The 18,828-nt window shown below is 43.5% G+C and overlaps 1 protein-coding gene, 1 long non-coding RNA gene and 1 pseudogene across 3 annotated transcripts in view; 2 read left to right on the plus strand and 1 right to left on the minus strand.

Moving 5' to 3' along the window:
* The window catches only part of LOC149441698 (uncharacterized), a 96,106-nt gene that overhangs the window by 48,189 nt on the left and 29,089 nt on the right, over window positions 1-18,828 (plus strand). The gene's annotated exons all lie outside the window — the stretch shown is intronic.
* LOC149441699 (U2 spliceosomal RNA) lies at window positions 8,270-8,388 on the plus strand (annotated as a pseudogene).
* LOC149441700 (transient receptor potential cation channel subfamily V member 5-like) overlaps window positions 9,211-18,828 on the minus strand; it is a 66,787-nt gene continuing 57,169 nt past the window's right edge. The window contains exons 13-15 of the mRNA XM_089657024.1: window positions 17,839-18,107; window positions 16,900-17,006; window positions 9,211-12,655 (exon numbers count right to left, since the gene is read on the minus strand). Coding sequence (XP_089513150.1) covers window positions 11,989-12,655; window positions 16,900-17,006; window positions 17,839-18,107 — 1,043 coding nt within the window. The 3' untranslated portion in view covers window positions 9,211-11,988. The remainder of the gene's footprint in view (window positions 12,656-16,899; window positions 17,007-17,838; window positions 18,108-18,828) is intronic.

Genomic DNA, 18,828 nt, shown 5'->3' on the forward strand with positions numbered 1-18,828 from the left:
GAACGGCGCGGGAAGACAGCGAGAGGAACGCAAAAGGTAAGTGAATTGACACGGGGGACTTGGCTTACTAGAAGGGGGGGGGGGGAATAGTACTGTGGGGGATGAAATACTATATGAGGGATGAATTACTTTATGAGGGATGAAATACTATATGGGGGGATGAAATACTATATGGGGGATGAATTACTATATCAGGGATGAATTACTATATGAGGGATGAAATACTATATGGGGGGATGAAATACTATATGGGGGGATGAAATACTATATGGGGGGATGAATTACTATATGAGGGATGAAATACTATATGGGGGGATGAAATACTATATGAGGGATGAAATACTATATGGGGGATGAATTACTATATGAGGGATGAATTACTGTATGAGGGATGAAATACTATATGGGGGGATGAAATACTATATGAGGGATGAAATACTATATGAGGGGATGAAATACTATATGGGGGGATGAAATACTATATGGGGGATGAAATACTATATGAGGGATGAAATACTATATGAGGGATGAAATACTATATGAGGGATGAATTACTATATGAGGGATGAAATACTATATGGGGGGATGAAATACTATATGGGGGGATGAAATACTATATGGGGGGATGAAATACTATATGAGGGATGAATTACTATATGAGGGATGAAATACTATATGGGGGGATGAAATACTATATGGGGGGATGAAATACTATATGAGGGATGAATTACTATATGGGGGGATGAAATACTATATGAGGGATGAATTACTATATGAGGGATGAAATACTATATGAGGGATGAAATACTATATGGGGGGATGAAATACTATATGAGGGATGAAATACTATATGGGGGGATGAAATACTATATGAGGGATGAAATACTATATGAGGGATGAATTACTATATGGGGGATGAAATACTATATGAGGGATGAAATACTATATGGGGGATGAAATACTATATGGGGGATGAAATACTATACGGGGGATGAAATACTATACGGGGGATGAAATACTATACGAGGGATGAAATACTATACGGGGGATGAATTGCTATGGGGGATGAATTACTATATGGGGGATGAATTACTATGGGGGATGAATTACTATATGGAGGATGAATTACTATATGGGGGATGAATTACTATATGGGGGATGAATTACTATGGGGGATGAATTACTATGGGGGATGAATTACACTATGGGGGATGAATTACACTATGGGGGATGAATTACTATATGGGGGATGAATTACTATGGGGGATGAATTACTATATGGGAGATGTATTTTCAGTTTTAAAAATGTGGCTCTCAAAATAAATTTCAATCATGGTTTTGGCGAGATTTGGCTCAGTTGAAAAAAAAGGTTGCCCACCACTGGTATAGTGCATTAATTGGATCCTTTCATCACTATTTCGCCCTCTTGTGTTGAAATGTCATCATTACATTGTCAGTCCAAAATTCATTAAAAATGCATATGATTGATGAACATCAGAAAAATGGCCAAAACATTAAAATACACTTCAGATAGTGTTATTACTTATTCAATACCATCAGATAACAATATAAATATAGATTCATTAAACTATATATATTATAGCAATTCATTTTCAGAGATTCTTTAATTTATTTAATCCAAACTGAAATAACCCATTAAGGATTTAATTCAAAAATGCTTTAAAATTTAGTTCAGTTTTTAATCCATGTAGTAATAAAGTCCCTAATGTTTATATCCAAATCTTTTCTTTTTTTAAAAGTCTCCTCTCCTTGATGAAATATTCAAAAGGAAAATTCCTTTTACTTTTAGACCATCAGTTTTCCCATGATGTAAAATGTTGGGATTCTCTCTTTCCTTATCATTTTTATTTCTATTTTCATTTTTAATATCTCTTTAAGTGTTCTCCAATGCGTACTTATAATGGTCTTTTGGTTTTTCCTATGTAGAATTTTTTACATGGACATTCTATCATATACACCACTCTACTACTAGAGCAGTTTCTAACATTTTTTATTTGGAAGGTTTGAGATTCATCTATATTGTGAAATTGATTAGTTTTATGTACTTAAGGACAAATCTGACAGTGGCCACATGGAAACATTCCTGTAACTTTATTCATGTTAGTTAGCCAATTTTCTCTGGTAACCTTTTTGAATTCTGATTGAACCAGAATATCATTCAAATTGGAAGTTCTTTCTGCAACCATCTGTGGTTTATCCCCTACAATTTGTGCTATCCCTGGATTCATAGTTAACCATTAGCGGCCCGGCCTATAGCCGTTTGGCGGCCGCAAAAATGGTTTAGCTTTCCGGGGTGTATGCCATTTGGCGTCCTCCCGCACATTCGCATGGTTGCAGAGCCGCGCAGCGGCGCAATCTATCACCGGCCGTGTACCTGGGACACGGCCGATGACAGATCTGAGTACCGGCCCCCATTGCCGGTACCATGTGACCTGCTGTGACCAATCACAGCAGGTCACATGAAAGTTGTATACAATGGATGGCTTCATTCATGCCATCCATTGTATACTAGTGCCTAGCTGTGAATGGTTACAGCAGGTCACATGCACATGTCATGTGATTAGCTGTGGCCAAATCAAAGCTAAGCACAAAAAAAAAAAACCCTGAATGAATCGATGTCATTCAGGTAAATGCTTGCTTATAGCAAAGTAATTCTTTGCTATAAGCAAATTGTGTAAATATTGATCACTTCCCCAAAGTAGTACAATGTTACTATGGTAACATTGTACTACTTTGGTCGTTAGTAAAATATGAAAAAAAAATCTTAAAAAAATAAAAAATGTAATAAAAAAATTAAAAATAAAAAAAAAATGTATATATATTTTTTTTCATACTGTCACCAGTCAGTGTCCCTGTTCACTGCCATGCCAGTTATATGATGACGCTGTACTGCACTGGTGACAGTATGTAAAAAAAAAAAATAGTGAAAATAATTTTTTTCATTTTTTCATTTTCTGAAAAATTATGACAAAAAAATACAACTTCAAAAAACTCGCCATTCCTCTTATGAAGTACGTCGCACTGTCTACTCTGCAAAAAGGGGTCATTTGGGGGATATCTGTCCTGTTCTGACATTTGGGGGATATCTGTCCTGTTCTTACATTTGGGGGATATCTGTACTGTTCTGACATTTGGGGGATATCTGTACTGTCCTGACATTTGGGGGATATCTGTACTGTCCTGACATTTGGGGGATATCTGACCTGTCCTGACATTTGGGGATATCTGTACCGTCCTGACATTTGGGGGATATCTGTACTGTCCTGACATTTGGGGGATATCTGTACTGTCCTGACATTTGGGGGATATCTGTACTGTCCTGACATTTGGGGGATATCTGTACCGTCCTGACATTTGGGGGATATCTGTACTGTCCTGACATTTGGGGGATATCTGTACTGTCCTGACATTTGGGGGATATCTGTACTGTCCTGACATTCTTGGACCTGAAGAAATTAGATTGGCTGTCAGTACTTCAGGATTGATCAATTTTCAGATCTATACCATAGTTTGTGAACTCTATAACTTTCCTACAAACTAAATAATACATCCTAATTTGGGTTATTTTCACCAAAGACATGTAGCAGAATACATCTCGGCCTAAATTTATGAAGAACAATTATTTATTTGTAAACTTTTATAACAGAAACAAAGAAAAACGTGTTTTTTTTTTTTAAAATGTTCGCTCTTTTTTTGTTAATTTAGCAAAAAATAAAAACCCCAGCGGTGATTAAATACCACCAAAAGAAAGCTCTAGTTGTGTGAAGAAAATGATAAAATTTTAGTTTGGGTACAATGTTGTATGACCGCGCAACTGTCATTCAAAGTGTGAGAGCGCTGAAACGTGAAAAATGGCCTGGGCAGGAAGGTGTAAAATTGTCCGGTATTGAAATGGTTAATAAATGCCAATGAGAATTTAAAACATTTTTAACATCATTCCATTGTTGTCCAAATTTGGTTATGAACCTCACTTTTTCATTTTGTAATTTATTATCAATTTTATTCAAATTAACATTGGTAATCAAGTCCTTTCTAGTTTTACATGAGGCCTTACGTTTTGCTCTTCTCAAAGTTCTATGAGAATAGGCCCTTTCTCTAAACCTTTGATAAAGTTGTATTGCTTGCATTTTATATTGCATTTCATCCGTACAGTTTCTTGTAATCCTCAAAAAATTGACCTATTGGTATGCCTTGTATCAATGTCTCAGGATGATGGCTAGTGGCATGTAAAAGTGTATTTGCTGCTGTTTCTTTTCTAAATGTCTTTGTTGTCAAAATATTCTCATGGATTGAGATGGATAAATCCAAAAATGAGGTTTCTTCATCGTCAAAGATGTATGTTAATTTTATATTTCTATCATTTAGATTCAGATCGACCAAAAATCTTTTTAATTGTTTGATCTCTCCATCCCAAACCACTAAAATATCATCAGTATATCTTAGCCACTTTACAACATGTTTTTTAACCTCCTCGGCGGTCTGATTATTTCAGATTTTTGGTGCTGAAAGCGGTACCATTATTTTGCATGGAAATATGTATTTTTTTTATTGTAGGCTGTAATTTAAGAATAACTCCCTGAAATCTGTCCGAACAAGAGTCTAGTAAACATTCTGGATATGATAAAACTTGAAACACGAAATCATAAATTATAATTTAATAAATACTCATAAAAAATAATAATATAATAATATTAAATTTAATTCAATAATGTAATCAAACCAAAAACACTGAAATGTGAAATATAGCGCCAAGTTCGCACATCGCTGAGCAAAGTCGCAGAATCGTTTTCAGTGTCTGATGATGAATTTCCCCCACGAATCATTATCACTCAATTCTGCAAGTTGTTCTGATTTACTATCGCTGTTCTCTAGCTGGTCTAAAACCAATTTTGACCTAAAGGGACGCTTTTTGGACGCCATGAACATTTCTGAGTTTCCAGGCACAAAGAACAGTAAAAATGCAGGCAGGGCGCCGGACAAAGCAGTAGGGACAAAATGTATGTGAAATGGTTTGATACAGGAATGTTTTGCTATGAAATAATCGTTTTAAAAAAAGTCATTTTTTTAAATTTTCAAATTTCCCACCGGTTCCAGCGCCCGTACGTCCCGATGTCACAGGGACCGGAACACGGAATCCAGATGCCGGCATCGGCCGGAGGAGATGGCCAGGGACGCTGCAGGGGGGACATCGCGGGAGCGCAGGACAAGGTAAGTGCTGCAGGGACCCCCGGAGAACGCCGCATGGTAAGCCCGAGTGTAGCTCGGGGTTACCGCTTTTGATACTGAAACTTTACCCCGAGCTACACTCGGGAATACCGCCAGGGAGGTTAAACATGGGTGATGTATATACTAAATCATTCTCCCATAGTCCTAAGTGCAGACAGGCATAAGCTGGGGCCCAAGGAGCTCCCATTGACGTGCCGCAGATTTGTTGATAAAAAATTTTAAGCAAATATGTGTTAGTAGAAATTCTAGAAGATCAAGGATCAGTTCATTGTGAGCTCCCATTTCTGGAAATTGTGCCTCTAAAAAGTAAGCTACTGCCCTCAATCCCCACTTATGGGGAATTGCGGTATATAGGGATTTGACATCTATACCAACTAGTAATGCCCCATCAGGGACTTTAATATCTTCAGTTTTGGATAAAACATCCCTTGTATCTTTAACATATGATTTTAATCCAGTTACTAAATCCTTAATAAGATCATCTTTAAATTTACTGTTTCTAGTGGGCCCTTTACTGCTGACAATATAGGGCGCCCTGGTGGTTGAGATGGATTTTTATGTATTTTCGGGAATCACATAAAACGTAGGAATATTATAGATGTCAACATTGAGCATATCATACTCTTGCTTAGTCAGAAGATTTACTTCATGGGCCCAATTTATCTTCCTATTTAGAATATTCACTATTCTAAGGAATGGTTTTCATGCAATCGATGATATGTATTCAAATCATTTACCGTATTTTTCGCTTCATAAGACGCACCTGACCATAAGACGCACCTAGGTTTTAGAGGTGAAAAACAAGAAAAAAAAAAATTCTGAACCAATGGACTGCAGACACAGTACAGGGGATGACCAGAGACTGCGGACACAGTACAGGAGATGACCAGAGACCGCGGACACAGTACAGGAGATGACCAGAGACTGCGGACAAGTACAGGGGATGACCAGAGACTGCGGACACAGTGCAGGAGATGACCAGAGACTGCGGACACAGTACAGGAGATGACCAGAGACTGCGGACATAGTACAGGAGATGACCAGAGACTGCGGACAAAGTACAGGGGATGACCGGAGACTGCGGACACAGTACAGGAGATGACCAGAGACTGCGGACACAGTACAGGGGATGACCAGAGACTGCGGACACAGTGCAGGGGATGACCAGAGACTGCGGACACAGTGCAGGGGATGACCAGAGACTGCGGACACAGTGCAGGAGATGACCAGAGACTGCGGACACAGTGCAGGGGATGACCAGAGACTGCGGACAGTGCAGGGGATGACCAGAGACTGCGGACAGTGCAGGGGATGACCAGAGACTCCGGACACAGTACAGGGAATGACCAGAGACTGCGGACAGTACAGGAGATGACCAGAGACTGCAGACACAGTACAGGAGGTGACCAGAGACTGCAGACAGTGCAGGGAATGACCAGAGACTGCAGACAGTGAAGGGAATGACCAGAGACTGCAGACATTGAAGGGAATGACCAGAGACTGCTGACCTTTGGGGAGGGAGGGGGAGCGGGTACCTGAATTTGACAGGTACCCGCTCCCACTTCCGCGGAGTTGCCTTCCCTCTTCTTCCCGGGCCGGCGTCTGTGACAGCCGGGTGCCCACTGCGCATGTGCGAGAAGCGCTGCGCTTTGTGAATGGCCCGGCGCCTTCTGGGACCTTTCATGTGTCCCAGAAGACACCGGATCATTCACAAAGCGCAGCGCATGCGCAGTGGGCACCCGGCTGTCACAGAAGCCAGCGCGGGAAGACTGTGCAGCGCTGGAGCGAGGAACAGGTAAGGCCTTGCAGGAGACAACAGCTGAGCGGCCGGCCCGGTATTCTGACATGGTGGCGGCAGAAATACCGGACCGTCCGCTTTATATTCGCTCCATAAGACGCACTGACATTTTCCCCCCTTTTTTGGGGGGAAAAAAGTGCGTCTTATGGAGCGAAAAATACGGTAATTGTCTCTTAATTTCTTTTTCATAATCCTCACTTTGTATGAGAACCACATTACCAGCTTTATCACTTCTTTTAATCACTATCCCTTCTTTTAATCACTATCATGTGATTTGCTATGATTGGGCACAGCGATTACATGGTACCGGCAGCGGGCCAGTACACTGATCAGTCGGACACGGCCGATAACAGATCACAGCTACATGGCCACGTGCAAGGCTCGCAACGGGAGGATGTCATATGACGTCTACCCCAAACAACTAAAGTCCTGCCCGGCCATCCATTTGCTATAGGCTGGACAGGAAGTGGTTAAAAATTGCAAATTAAAAAAAAAACTTTTTACATATTCTGCAAATAGTGTTTGTGATTTGACAAAAGACAAATTGAAGAATAAAATTTCCAGGGAAACACGTTTTGGTAATGAGAATAGAGATGGAAACCCATTGATGGTAACATTTTTGGGTTTACAATGCTTATTATAATTCAATCATTCTGGTTAAATAGCACTTTCCTTGTGCTCAGGGACTAAAAGGTGACTCAAACACCGCAAATTCTGTACTCCTGCGCTGGGGATGGACTCAGCAGAGGCTGAGTCCTTGAAACGCGTTAGCCAGTTGGAGGTCCAGGGTTCCATTGTTGTGGACTTAGATGCTAAATGGATTGGACACGCTGTTTATTGTGATGTGCCTTTGTTTTATATGTCCATTGTGTGTATGATACCTACATTTTATCCTTTTAATAAATATTTTTTACGATAATGCACTAGGTCGGTGAGCCCTCTGTTTGTTTTCTTTTGCATCCACTAAAAGGTGGCAGCCTTAGGACAACGGTGCCCTGCCATGGCCACAATAATTGCAAAAATAAAATATTTCATTGAAGCATTGGGAGGAATGTAATGGGGGAGTATCCCACTTCCATATGGAAAGGGACTCCAAAACTTCCCATGACCCCTCAATAGGTCTCAACAGGCTCGGTGGTCACTACTGGGTAAAGCATCCAAACTATTTACCATTGGAGTCCCTCATAAAAACATCCATGCTTCCATTAAAAAGAAGATGATTTGATAATCTCAGCCTTTTGGCTAAGATCAAGTGTAGTATCTGTTCTTATCAGTGTCCAGTAAGGGTGCTCCGCCGACATTCTTGCTTTTGGGCGAGGATGGCTGGCTGTATAGTACCCCTGCTGGTATGATGGGGGCTCTGAAGGTTAGTATCGACTGGAAGAGAAACCGTGGCACCCACAGGCTGTTGGAGCTCGGGAGTAATTCCCCCTGGAAAACTGGAGGGGCCCAGTTCCTTCTGATTTGAATGGGTCTACCTTGTCTGGCCAGGGGCCGGGGAGGCAGAGAGTCCGTGGAGCAGTACCACCTGAGAGTGGTCGCCTCAGGGTGCTCTTAGTAACACATGGGGGTGGGAACCCAAGTGTCAAAAGTGCACATGGTCACTGTTCCAAATACTTTTTCTGCACTGCGCCTTTTAGGGCTAGGCCTTTTGGCTAAGTCCAGGGCAATTTTCTTGCTATGGGCCTCAGGGCCTAGCCAGTGCACAATTTTAAGGCCACTTATTTATTTATTTGTTTTTCTCCCACCGTTTTGTCACCTTTCACTTTTGTGTGTGTTTTTTTCTCACTAGGATGGAGGGAGTGGGTCCTCGGGCCTGCCCTGAGTTCTAGGGGGAGGATGCGTGGCCATTAGGTTCCTTCCTCCCCTGTTCCTGTGGGGGGTCTCTCTTCAGGAGAGCTCCCTGACCTAGTACTTGGTGGTCGGCTTTGGCTAGCCACAAGGAAACGGGTCCACCAGGCTTTTGGCTAGGTGGACCACGTGGAAACCTTTGTCCCTGTCAGGAGCCTTGCACCCTGGGGGATCAGGGTAGAGGTCCTTAGGGGTGGACTAAAGCATACCCCTAAGTGCACTTTTTTGTGTTTGTGTTTTGCACTTGCACATTTTTTTTGTTCACTTACAGGTTTTTATTTTTCGCACCTCTGCGGACTTAGCAAAAAAGCAGATTTGAAAATGGAAATCTAGTTTTATTAGTACATAGTACAGTTTTAACAGTACATAAGAACACCATTTAGTTTGCTCGATGGGAAAGCCAATTATCACCAATGAGAACCAATGCTACTCCACCTTATGGAAGTGTCCAGAGGGAGTACACATGTGATATTATTCTTGTCCTACTATACACATTGGAGGGGATTTACTAAAACTGGAGAGGGCAAAATCTGGTGCAGCTCTGCAGAATAACCAATCAGCTTCCAGGTTTTATTGTCAAAGCTTAATTGAACAAGCTGAGGTTAGAAGCTGATTGGCTAACATGCACAGCTCTCTGGTTTTAGTAAATCAACCCCATTTTCTCCTTAGTGAGGTCATCAGGATCACTGAGGTCCCCGAGCGCCTGATGACATCTGAGCCTACCCCATTCGAAAAATATTCAACTGGCTTTTGGTTTAAATGTGGCCTTTTGTGCGTTTACATGATTGCAGGTTGGGGTTGATGTGAGCAGCGATAAAGAAAAATGGATTTTTATTAGTCCAGACAAGGATCTAACAAAAAGAGTTTTTGGTTCAAATAAATTGAAATATAGAGAATTCTCTTCCCCTACTATGGTTTCCAGAAACTGAAAACTGAGCTGGGAAAAGCAACGTCCTTTAAAAATCATCTTACATAGGACATACCATATGCCACAGATTCTAAAACTGGATTACATGGCGATTCTAATTGCACGACATTTGGGAGAGACTAAGTGGATCTAATTCATGTCCGCTGGAGATGCCCTAAGCTTTTCTGATACTGGTAAAATGTGGTATCTATGCTGAATACAGCATGCTCTAGATCAGGGGTCTTCAAACTTTCTAAACAAAGGACCAGTTTACTGTCCATCAGACTGTAGGGGGACAAGATTGTGGCTATTGGGAATAAAAAAGGTACCAATGTTAGTGGGCAAACACAATGCCCCACCATTGGTGTCAGTGGGAGGAATAGTACCCCATCCTTGTGTCAGTGGGAGGAATAGTGCTCCATCATTGGTGTCAGTGGGAGGAATAGTGTCACATCATTGGCGTCAATGGGAGGAATAGTGTCACATCCTTGGTGTCAGTAGGAGGAATAGTGTCACATCATTGGTGTTAATGGGAGGAATAGTGTCCAAACACTGGTGTCAGTGGGAGGAATGGTGTCCGATAATTAGTGTTAGTGGGAAGAATAGTACCTCATCATTGGTGTCAGTGGGAGGAATGTGTCGGTGGGAGGAAGAATGTCCGATCATTGGTGTCAGTGGGAAAAAGTGTCCCATCATTGGGGTCAGTGGGAGGAATAGTACCCCATCATTGGTGTCAGTGGGTGGAATAATGTCCCATCATTGGTATTAGTGGGAGGAATAGTGCCCCATCATTGGTATTAGTGGGAGAAATAGTACCCCATCATTGGTGTCAGTGGGTGGAATAATGTCCCGCCAGTGGTGTCAGTGGGAAGAATAATGTCCCATCATTGGTGTCAGTAGGAGGAATAGTACCCTATCATTGGGGTCAGTTGGAAAGAATAATGTCCCATCAATGGTGTCAGTGGGAAGAATAATGTCCCATCATTGGTATTAGTGGGAGGAATAGTGCCCCATCATTGGTATTAGTGGGAGAAATAGTACCCCATCATTGGTGTCAGTGGGAGGAATAGTGCCCTATCATTGGGGTCAGTTGGGAAGAATAATGTCCCATCAATGGTGTCAGTGGGAAGAATAATGTCCCATCATTGGTGTCAGTGGGAAGAATAGTGCCCCATCATTGGGGTCAGTGGAAGGAATAGTGTCCCTTCATTGGTGTCAGTGGGAGGAATAGTGCCCAATCATTTGTATCAGTGCACCATCATTGTTGTCAGTGGGAGGAATAGTGCCCCAACATTGGTGTCAGTGGGGGGAATAGTGCCCGTTCATTTTCAGTAGGAAAAATAGTGTCCTATCATTGGTGTCAGTGGGAGGAATAGTACCCCATCATTTGTGTCAGTGGGAGGAATAGTACCCCATCATTGGTGTCAGTGGGAGGAATAGTACCCCATCATTGGTGTCAGTGGGAGGAATAGTACCCCATCATTGGTATCAGTGGAAGAAATAGTGCCCCTTCATTAATTTCAGTGGGGGGGTATTTTGCCCCGGGACCACAGCTTGGAGACCACTGCTCTAGATCAGTATACTACAATGTTTGCAGAGCACTCTTAACTGCATGGAAACACCTTCTGAGTAGATGAGTCTCCCCCACCCCCTTCCCCCCAGCTGAGGAGTGGTTTCGAGAGATGTACTATGTACTCTCATTTGACAAACTGACACGTACTGACAGGTAATACAAGGTTCCATGCCCTTATACTTGGCTCAGTTTCAGCACCTTTGGCACATGATCAACACAAAACATGGTGAATCACTGTTGAAGGTCATCATAAAAAAGTCCTGCTACACATATGCATACACAAGAAAATATTTTAAAGCTTCATAACATTTATGGCAGCTATAGAACATCAGGATATAAAATAAGATAACTTGTGGTACGATGACAAGTTTCTTGATTTTTGGCATGTCCTCCAAAGTTTTCAATGTCCACATCCTCTATTTATGTACGGCTATAATACTGGCAGAAGCTTGGCATGAGTTTTTCAATTAAAAGTATAAGTCAACTCACTGAGTTAAGGTTTCCTAGAAGAAATATTTGCTCTTCCTCAATAGTGGGGCTCTTGCCCCAGGGGATGATTAACAGTTCTTAGAGATAAAGTATCTCCTAAATTGCACTAATGAAATTCAAGTATCAGACATGGTGTATTTCCTCCTCCTCATCACTATGGACGGCTTGAGAAGTTTGTGCTTGTAGTTGTTGCAAGGGAATTGACCTTAGTATTTCCCAGCCACGTCCACTGGCTCTAGACACCGGCACTTCATATTCCAAAGACTGAATCCTTGACTTAGATGGTTCCACGCATATTTGTGGTATGTCCAAATGAGCTATATATGAAGCACTTTGTGTCCTGACATTTTCCCCATCACTGTGGATGGCTTGAGAGGTTTGTACTTGTAATCGTTGTAAGGGAATTGACCTTAAGATTTCCCAGGAATGTCTAATGGTCTTCCTACCCACTGGTACTTCATGTTCTAAAGACTGAAGGCCGGACCTAAATGGTTCCACGCATACTTGTGGTATGTCCAAATGAGCCATATGTAAAGCACTTTGTGTCCTTTTTGTGCCCTCAAGTAGCAACCCACTTGGTGTTTGAGAAGTTATTAATGGCTCGTATGAAGTATTTGGTGGCTCATCTGCCTCGGTCACCATCAATTTGGGCAGATCTGGCTTTACGGTTTGGTTTTCCTTTAAGTCATTTGAGGTTTCCTTGTTGGAGTGATTGTTTTCGTCTTGTCCTTGGAAAGCTTCAACATAACGACGGATCTTCTGCTGACTCAGGTCCTTCCTTACCACCACCCTGTAATACCAGAAGATCAGGTTAGAGTGGTTTGTCTTTTAAAGAAATAATTTTTTTTTCTAATTCTACAATAATTCTCTTTATGCTCTTACCAATCCCTTTTATCCAAAGGGGAGGGTGTAAAGTCCACTTGTCTACAAGTATGAAAATATATACCATCTATAAGTACGGTTATAAAACTAGTGACATGTAGCTACCCATACCTATCAAACAATAACTTTTAAATTACTGGTGTATTGAGTGTATGTTGGGTGTGCATTGAGGGTATGAGGGTAGGTTTATGTTGCCAGTGAATTTAGCTTTCCTGGCACTAGATGACTCTGTCGCCATTATGGCATGGTAAGCGGTTAGTTATAAGCAAGTGTTAGCTCCCCTTTTAGAGAAACCCCTCCTGTATTGGTGTAATGGGTGGAGTTAGTACTGATATAAATGCCAACTGTGGGTGGGGCCCAGAGAGTCCAGGGTATGGAAACGGTACACTCAAGACGTGCCAGATGTAAGTCTTAACTGAGCTGAGCTAAAGGGCCGTATGCAGGGCTTAATGGCTAGGCGAGGTGGTACAGATCATGGGAGGAATAGCTGTAGTCGCCCTGTCTCCCCTGACCTTCTTCTGTAGGTCCTGTAGCTTAATGGCCTGGACAGTGTCCTCTGATGTGATAAATGGTGGAGGTTTGGGTATGGTTTGTTACCTTGGAACTTGCCCGACTGGGCAATGCTATAGGGATGTTAGGAAGAGACTGGTATACCAACAGGAGCACCTTGTCCCCCTGACCCTCAGTTGTGGGTCCTGTGATTAAATGATGAAAGCCTAGGGCTGTGAGCTTAGTATACACAGGGATGTGGTCCCAACTCTGTGGTGCTTCCAAGGAGAAAGATGGCTTAATTAAAAGATGTGAACTGACTGTTACAGTTGTTTAACCCTGCACATGGTCTTCTGTGCCGAAGAGTCTAATAGTATGTGAAATGTCATGGGAAGATGTGAAGTTGCAGTAAAATGCTGAAAATGTATCTGTGTGTGGACATCCCTTTATTCTGAATATTAAGGTCTTTGTCTGGGGATGTCATGTGCAGGACTCTGGCCAGGAGCCGTGTATCCAAAATGGTGGCTACAAAGGCAGGCAGTTGGGTGATCTATGCAGGAAGAAGTGGGGCGTGAACTGTACAATTTGGCACCAACACCTGCCCAATCACAAGTCCCCCTTACATTTATACAAAGACTAAAGAGTGCAGAAACCCCTAATTTTTTCCATGGGGAAACAAAACCTACATAATCAAATACTTCCTCAATAAATACCAAAAGGGGGTTTCTTTTAGTACACATAGATCTAAGGACTGCAGAGTAAAGCTGGCCAAAGATGGCCTGCTTTACTCTGCGTTTCAAGAGGTAACCCCTCTTCTTCAGAGCTAGAGCCTCTGAAGAAGAGGGGTTGCCCCTCGAAACGTGTAAGACATATTAGACAGAAAAGGGGACTCCCAGGATCGTAGGTTATGTGTTGTCAATTTGGAGACTGTTGTATCTGACTCTTTGATATTCCTGTTGACTTTACTTAGTTTGTGAGTATAATACTTGTTTTTATTTATCAATAAACAGTGTACTATGGTAAAGCATTAGGCTGGTGCACCCTCTTTTCATATGTTTTGTAGTGCTGCTGTCCAAAATGCCTGAATTCGAACACAGTTTCCCAGTCCCTAGTAGTGCATAACTTTGCAAAATAACAGAGCCCCATAGACAAGAGGAATGCAATACATCTACAAGGTTCTTTTATTTTATACTTTTGTGCTTTATTAAGTCCTGTGGCTGGGAGATTGTACAGCAGGCTATTGATTTGGTAGCAACTGTCAGATTTCAGGTGGCCTTTTACCCCTGGCTCTCCAGTGGAAGTCTGCACAAATATAATAATTTGTAGTGCCCTCCTAGTTAGCTAGGGGGAGCTGAAGTCCTGATTGTTAGGGAGGAGGGCTGAGTAGGAGCCTGGGCGTAATAGTCAGGAGGGCAAATTGTGGTCATGGCTGAGAGGCTCTGTAGGCCAGCCCCTCAGGAATTTCTCCCTGCTCTAGAGCTTTGGAGGAAGGTCTGGAGGTAGTGGGTGGATCTGAGGAGTGGTTGGTTTATACTCTTGAAAGATCCTGGCCAGTCCCCAACAGGAGGCTTTGCAAGGGGCCAGGACTACCTTAAAAGTAAGTGAGCCTGCTCAGCAGGAGGTGAGAGTTTGGGTGAAAGACAGAGAAGAAGATGTGAGGCTGAATGTCAGAGCAGGGGAGGGGGCCCAGATGGAGAGAGGGGCTTACCTACAGGCAGTGGAGCTGGAAAGGAAGAAAGCTCAGAGCTTCATTTGCCCCCAGAGCGAAGACCACCTGTACATCAGGGAAGGAGCAGCCCAGCTAAAAGAGTACCCCTGCACCCCCTGGGCAGATAGGAAGGAGCACTTTGGTGGGAAACCAGATTTGCCACCTATCTGGGACTATCCATTTCTTAAAGAGGCAGTAACCGGATCCCCTATTCAGGGATACCTCCAGATTTCTGGGTGAAGGAAGAGTAGTTAATCTAGAGCAGGCATGTCCAAAGTCCAGCCCGCGGGCCATTTACGGCCCGAGGGTCGGTTTAATACAGCCCTCCATGTCAGTGTGTCAGTGTGTCTTATGGAGCGAATATGGAGCGGCCGGTCCGGTATTTCCACCGCGGCCGTGTCAGAATACCGGGCCGGCCGCTCAGCTCTGCAGCGGGACCTTACCTGTTCCTCTATCCAGCGGCGTGCTGTCTTCCCGTCTTCTGTAGTGTGGGCGCTGGGCATGACAGCCGGGTGCCAAGTGCGCATGCGCAAGAAGCGGTACTTTTTGTGAATGGTAAGGCGGTACCTGGGACACATGACAGATCCCAGAAGCCGCCGGACCAATCACAAAGCGCAAGTGCTTCTCGCTCATGCGCACTGGGCACCCGGCTGTCATGCCGAGCGCCATTACAGAAGCCGGGAAGACAGCGCGCGGCTGGATCGAGGAACAGGTAAGATCAAAGAACAGGTAAGTTCTTTCTTTGTTAAGATCAAAGAACAACTGCGGAAGTAAGAGCGGGTACCTGTCAAATTCAGGTACCCGCTCCCCACCTCCCCAAAGGTCAGCAGTCATCTGTGCTGTCCGCAGTCTCTGGTCATCCCTGTGCTGTCCGCAGTCTCTGGTCATCCCTGTGCTGTCCGCAGTCTCTGGTCATCCCTGTGCTGTCCGCAGTCTCTGGTCATCCCTGTGCTGTCCGCAGTCTCTGGTCATCCCTGTGCTGTCCGCAGTCTCTGGTCATCCCTGTGCTGTCCGCAGTCTCTGGTCATCCCTGAGCTGTCCGCAGTCTCTGGTCATCTCCTGTACTGTGTCTGCAGTCCATTAGTTCAGAATTTTTTTTTTCCTGTTTTCTGCCTCTAAAACCTAGGTGTGTCTTATACGGTGAAAAATACGGTAACTTGGCATAAAATAATTTATTTGCATTTAATTGTAATGGTTCAAAGAATGTTTGGAAAAATGTTCGGCCCTCCACCATGTTCACTTCATCCAATCTGGCCCTCTTTGAAAAAAGTTTGGACACCCCTGATTTAGGGTTTTGGGTGGTACATTAGGATACGCTGGTTAGCTCTCCAATAGAGACTGATTTGCAGTGAAGGAGTGTAAATAGTTCCAGGAAGTTGTCCTCAGTTCATCCGTTCTCTTTGGCATCCTTTAGACCCCTAACCCTATCCCAGTTTAAATCCCCAAATCACAAAAACAAAGCTCAAGGACTGATCTCTGACTCCTGGATGCAAGCTTGTCTGAAGATGCGTGTTGACTGTGCTGTGTATTTTTACTTTTATACTATCTCTTCACTGAGTCAATCACTGGTCTATTAGACCCCTAAAGTCTCCTCTGAACTCCACGTAGAACTTCCTGACTGGCCACCGTGGACAGGGAAAGGGACAGCAGAAATCTTAAGTGACAAAATCATTGTCGCTTACATGTTCTTACTAGCTAAGGGAGATCAGTGAATGGACTATCACTGGTCTCCCTCCCCTCTACCTGAAGACACCAACCAAGCGGAGAGCCACTGGAATGCTTCCACCCGAAAGCTGACAGCCAGCTTGTGAAATTGACATCTCATTTGTGTAAAACCCCCAACTACCACCGCCGTATGAGATAAATCAGTGACAAGAAAAAGGTTAAAATACATACTGGAGATCTCTGCAAAACACAGTTAAAAAGAAAAAGCCAACTACAGATGTTCAACTCACCGTAAGTACCAATGATCTCCTAATCCATATTCTGTACCACAAATGCCTGATCGAGGCCAGAGGAAACGTGGGAGCTTTCGCTCTAACATCACTGCGGTTGCAGCAACCTGATAAAAAAACAGAGGCGAGATATAGGTATGTCTTTACTACGACAGCGAATTAACTTGTTTTCAGGGCTGTGGGTAAGGGGGTACCACCTGTCCTCTTGTACAGGGCCCAAGCCAGCAATTACTGGAACTGATCCCCTGTAAGCTGGCTTCTTCTCCTCTCCTTCGTGCTGGCTTTCAGCTGCTGCAGAGGGAGCCATATAGGGGATCAGTTCCAACAATTGCCAGCACCGCACCCATCACCCTCCCTGTGCACCATACGTTTCCCCCTGCTGCCCAGGCCCCCTGTGTGCCCCCACCCCTGCAGTGCTGCTGGCTTCCCTCCTCTCCTTCCCACCCGCAGCTGCTATCAAGCAATAGGATCCTTCAGGATGGAGACGAGGGAAAGGTCCAGTAAATATGTCACATTTACCAGCCCTTTCATTTCCTGAGTGAACACAATGAGTGATTGGTAACAATCCCATTCATAACTGAAGCATAGTAAATTTTTTTTTTTTTTTTTCGAGGGGGCCCTGTCAGGTTGACTGTATGGGGCCTTGTGGTTTCTAACAGCAGCCCTGCTTGTTGTGCAATACACTACAATTCGATTTTCAAAAATAATAAAACAAGACACGAAGTGGGAGATTTACTAAAACTGGAGCACTCTGTTGCAGCTGTGCATGGTACCCAATCAGCTTCTAGCTTCAATTAGGCTTTGCCCATAAAACCTGGAAGCTTCTAAGGTTTCTATGCAGAGCTGCAGCAAATTTTGCATCCTCCAGTTTTAGTAAATCAACCCCATACAGTATGTATACTATGCCTTAAAATCTTCCATTATCAACCTTTACGATACCTGAGCTCTCCACAGCTCATCCCTCTCCTGTGCCACCCTCCAATGAGTGTCTCCCATCATGGCGATCAGCAGATTCAGCATCAGGAGGTTGGCGAGGATGGTGAAGGAAAAATAAATAATATGAAAAATAAATGGAAGGTCCACATCATAGTTGGTGGGGGCGTTGATGACATTGAGAAAAAACTCAAAGGTGCTGAAAATAGTCATGAGGTAGTCATAGAACCATCCAAACTGTTTGGGGTCTTCTGTCTGGAAGATGACGTAAAATGCTGGCAGAAGGAAAATACAACAAGATCAATAAACATTTTAAAATAGTGGCTTATGTGCATTCTGGTGCCTCAATGCCGCATTGTGGGAACAAGGGTTGCAGTGGTCATAGCCAAGCCTTGGCTCCTGTGGGACTAGATGGGTTTCTCTGCAAATATGTAGATTGATTGCAATGCATCCCCAGTACAATGTGCAGTACCAGCATCTTACAGGTTCAGGGAATGGAGCCAGGTGTCGAGATTATGTAACTCCAATGTGCATGTGCTTGAGTTAAATTATTTCCCCTCCCAATTGGTGAGGCAGTAGGCAGCAAGGAAGGTGTTCCATCATCACCGGTTACTGTATCCAGGATCACCAGATAATGGACAAAGGGGAGTGGGGAGAATTGGAGTGTTATAACAACTTGTGGCTATACAACTGAGTTTCTCTGGTCACATTTGTTGTAATATGTGGAATTATAGTGCAAGTCTACACAAAACTAACATTTCAGTATTTGGTAAATGCTGGAACATTCATCTACATCAGCGGTGGTGAACCTATGGAACACATGCCGCAGCAGGCACGCTGAGCCCTCTCTGTCGGCACGTGAACCAAGTCACCCCAGCATTGTCCCAGCAGCCGAGCATCGGATAACAGCGCACATAAGGACCATGTGCATGCTCAGAGAGGAGTAGTGCGCCAGAAGATGATGTCACGAGCTGATCCAAGCTTTCGCATGGCCAG

The sequence above is a fragment of the Staurois parvus genome, unplaced genomic scaffold (genome assembly GCF_062004578.1).
Source record: "Staurois parvus isolate SC_StPar_1 unplaced genomic scaffold, SC_StPar_1.0 ptg000957l, whole genome shotgun sequence".
NCBI lineage: Eukaryota > Metazoa > Chordata > Amphibia > Anura > Ranidae > Staurois > Staurois parvus.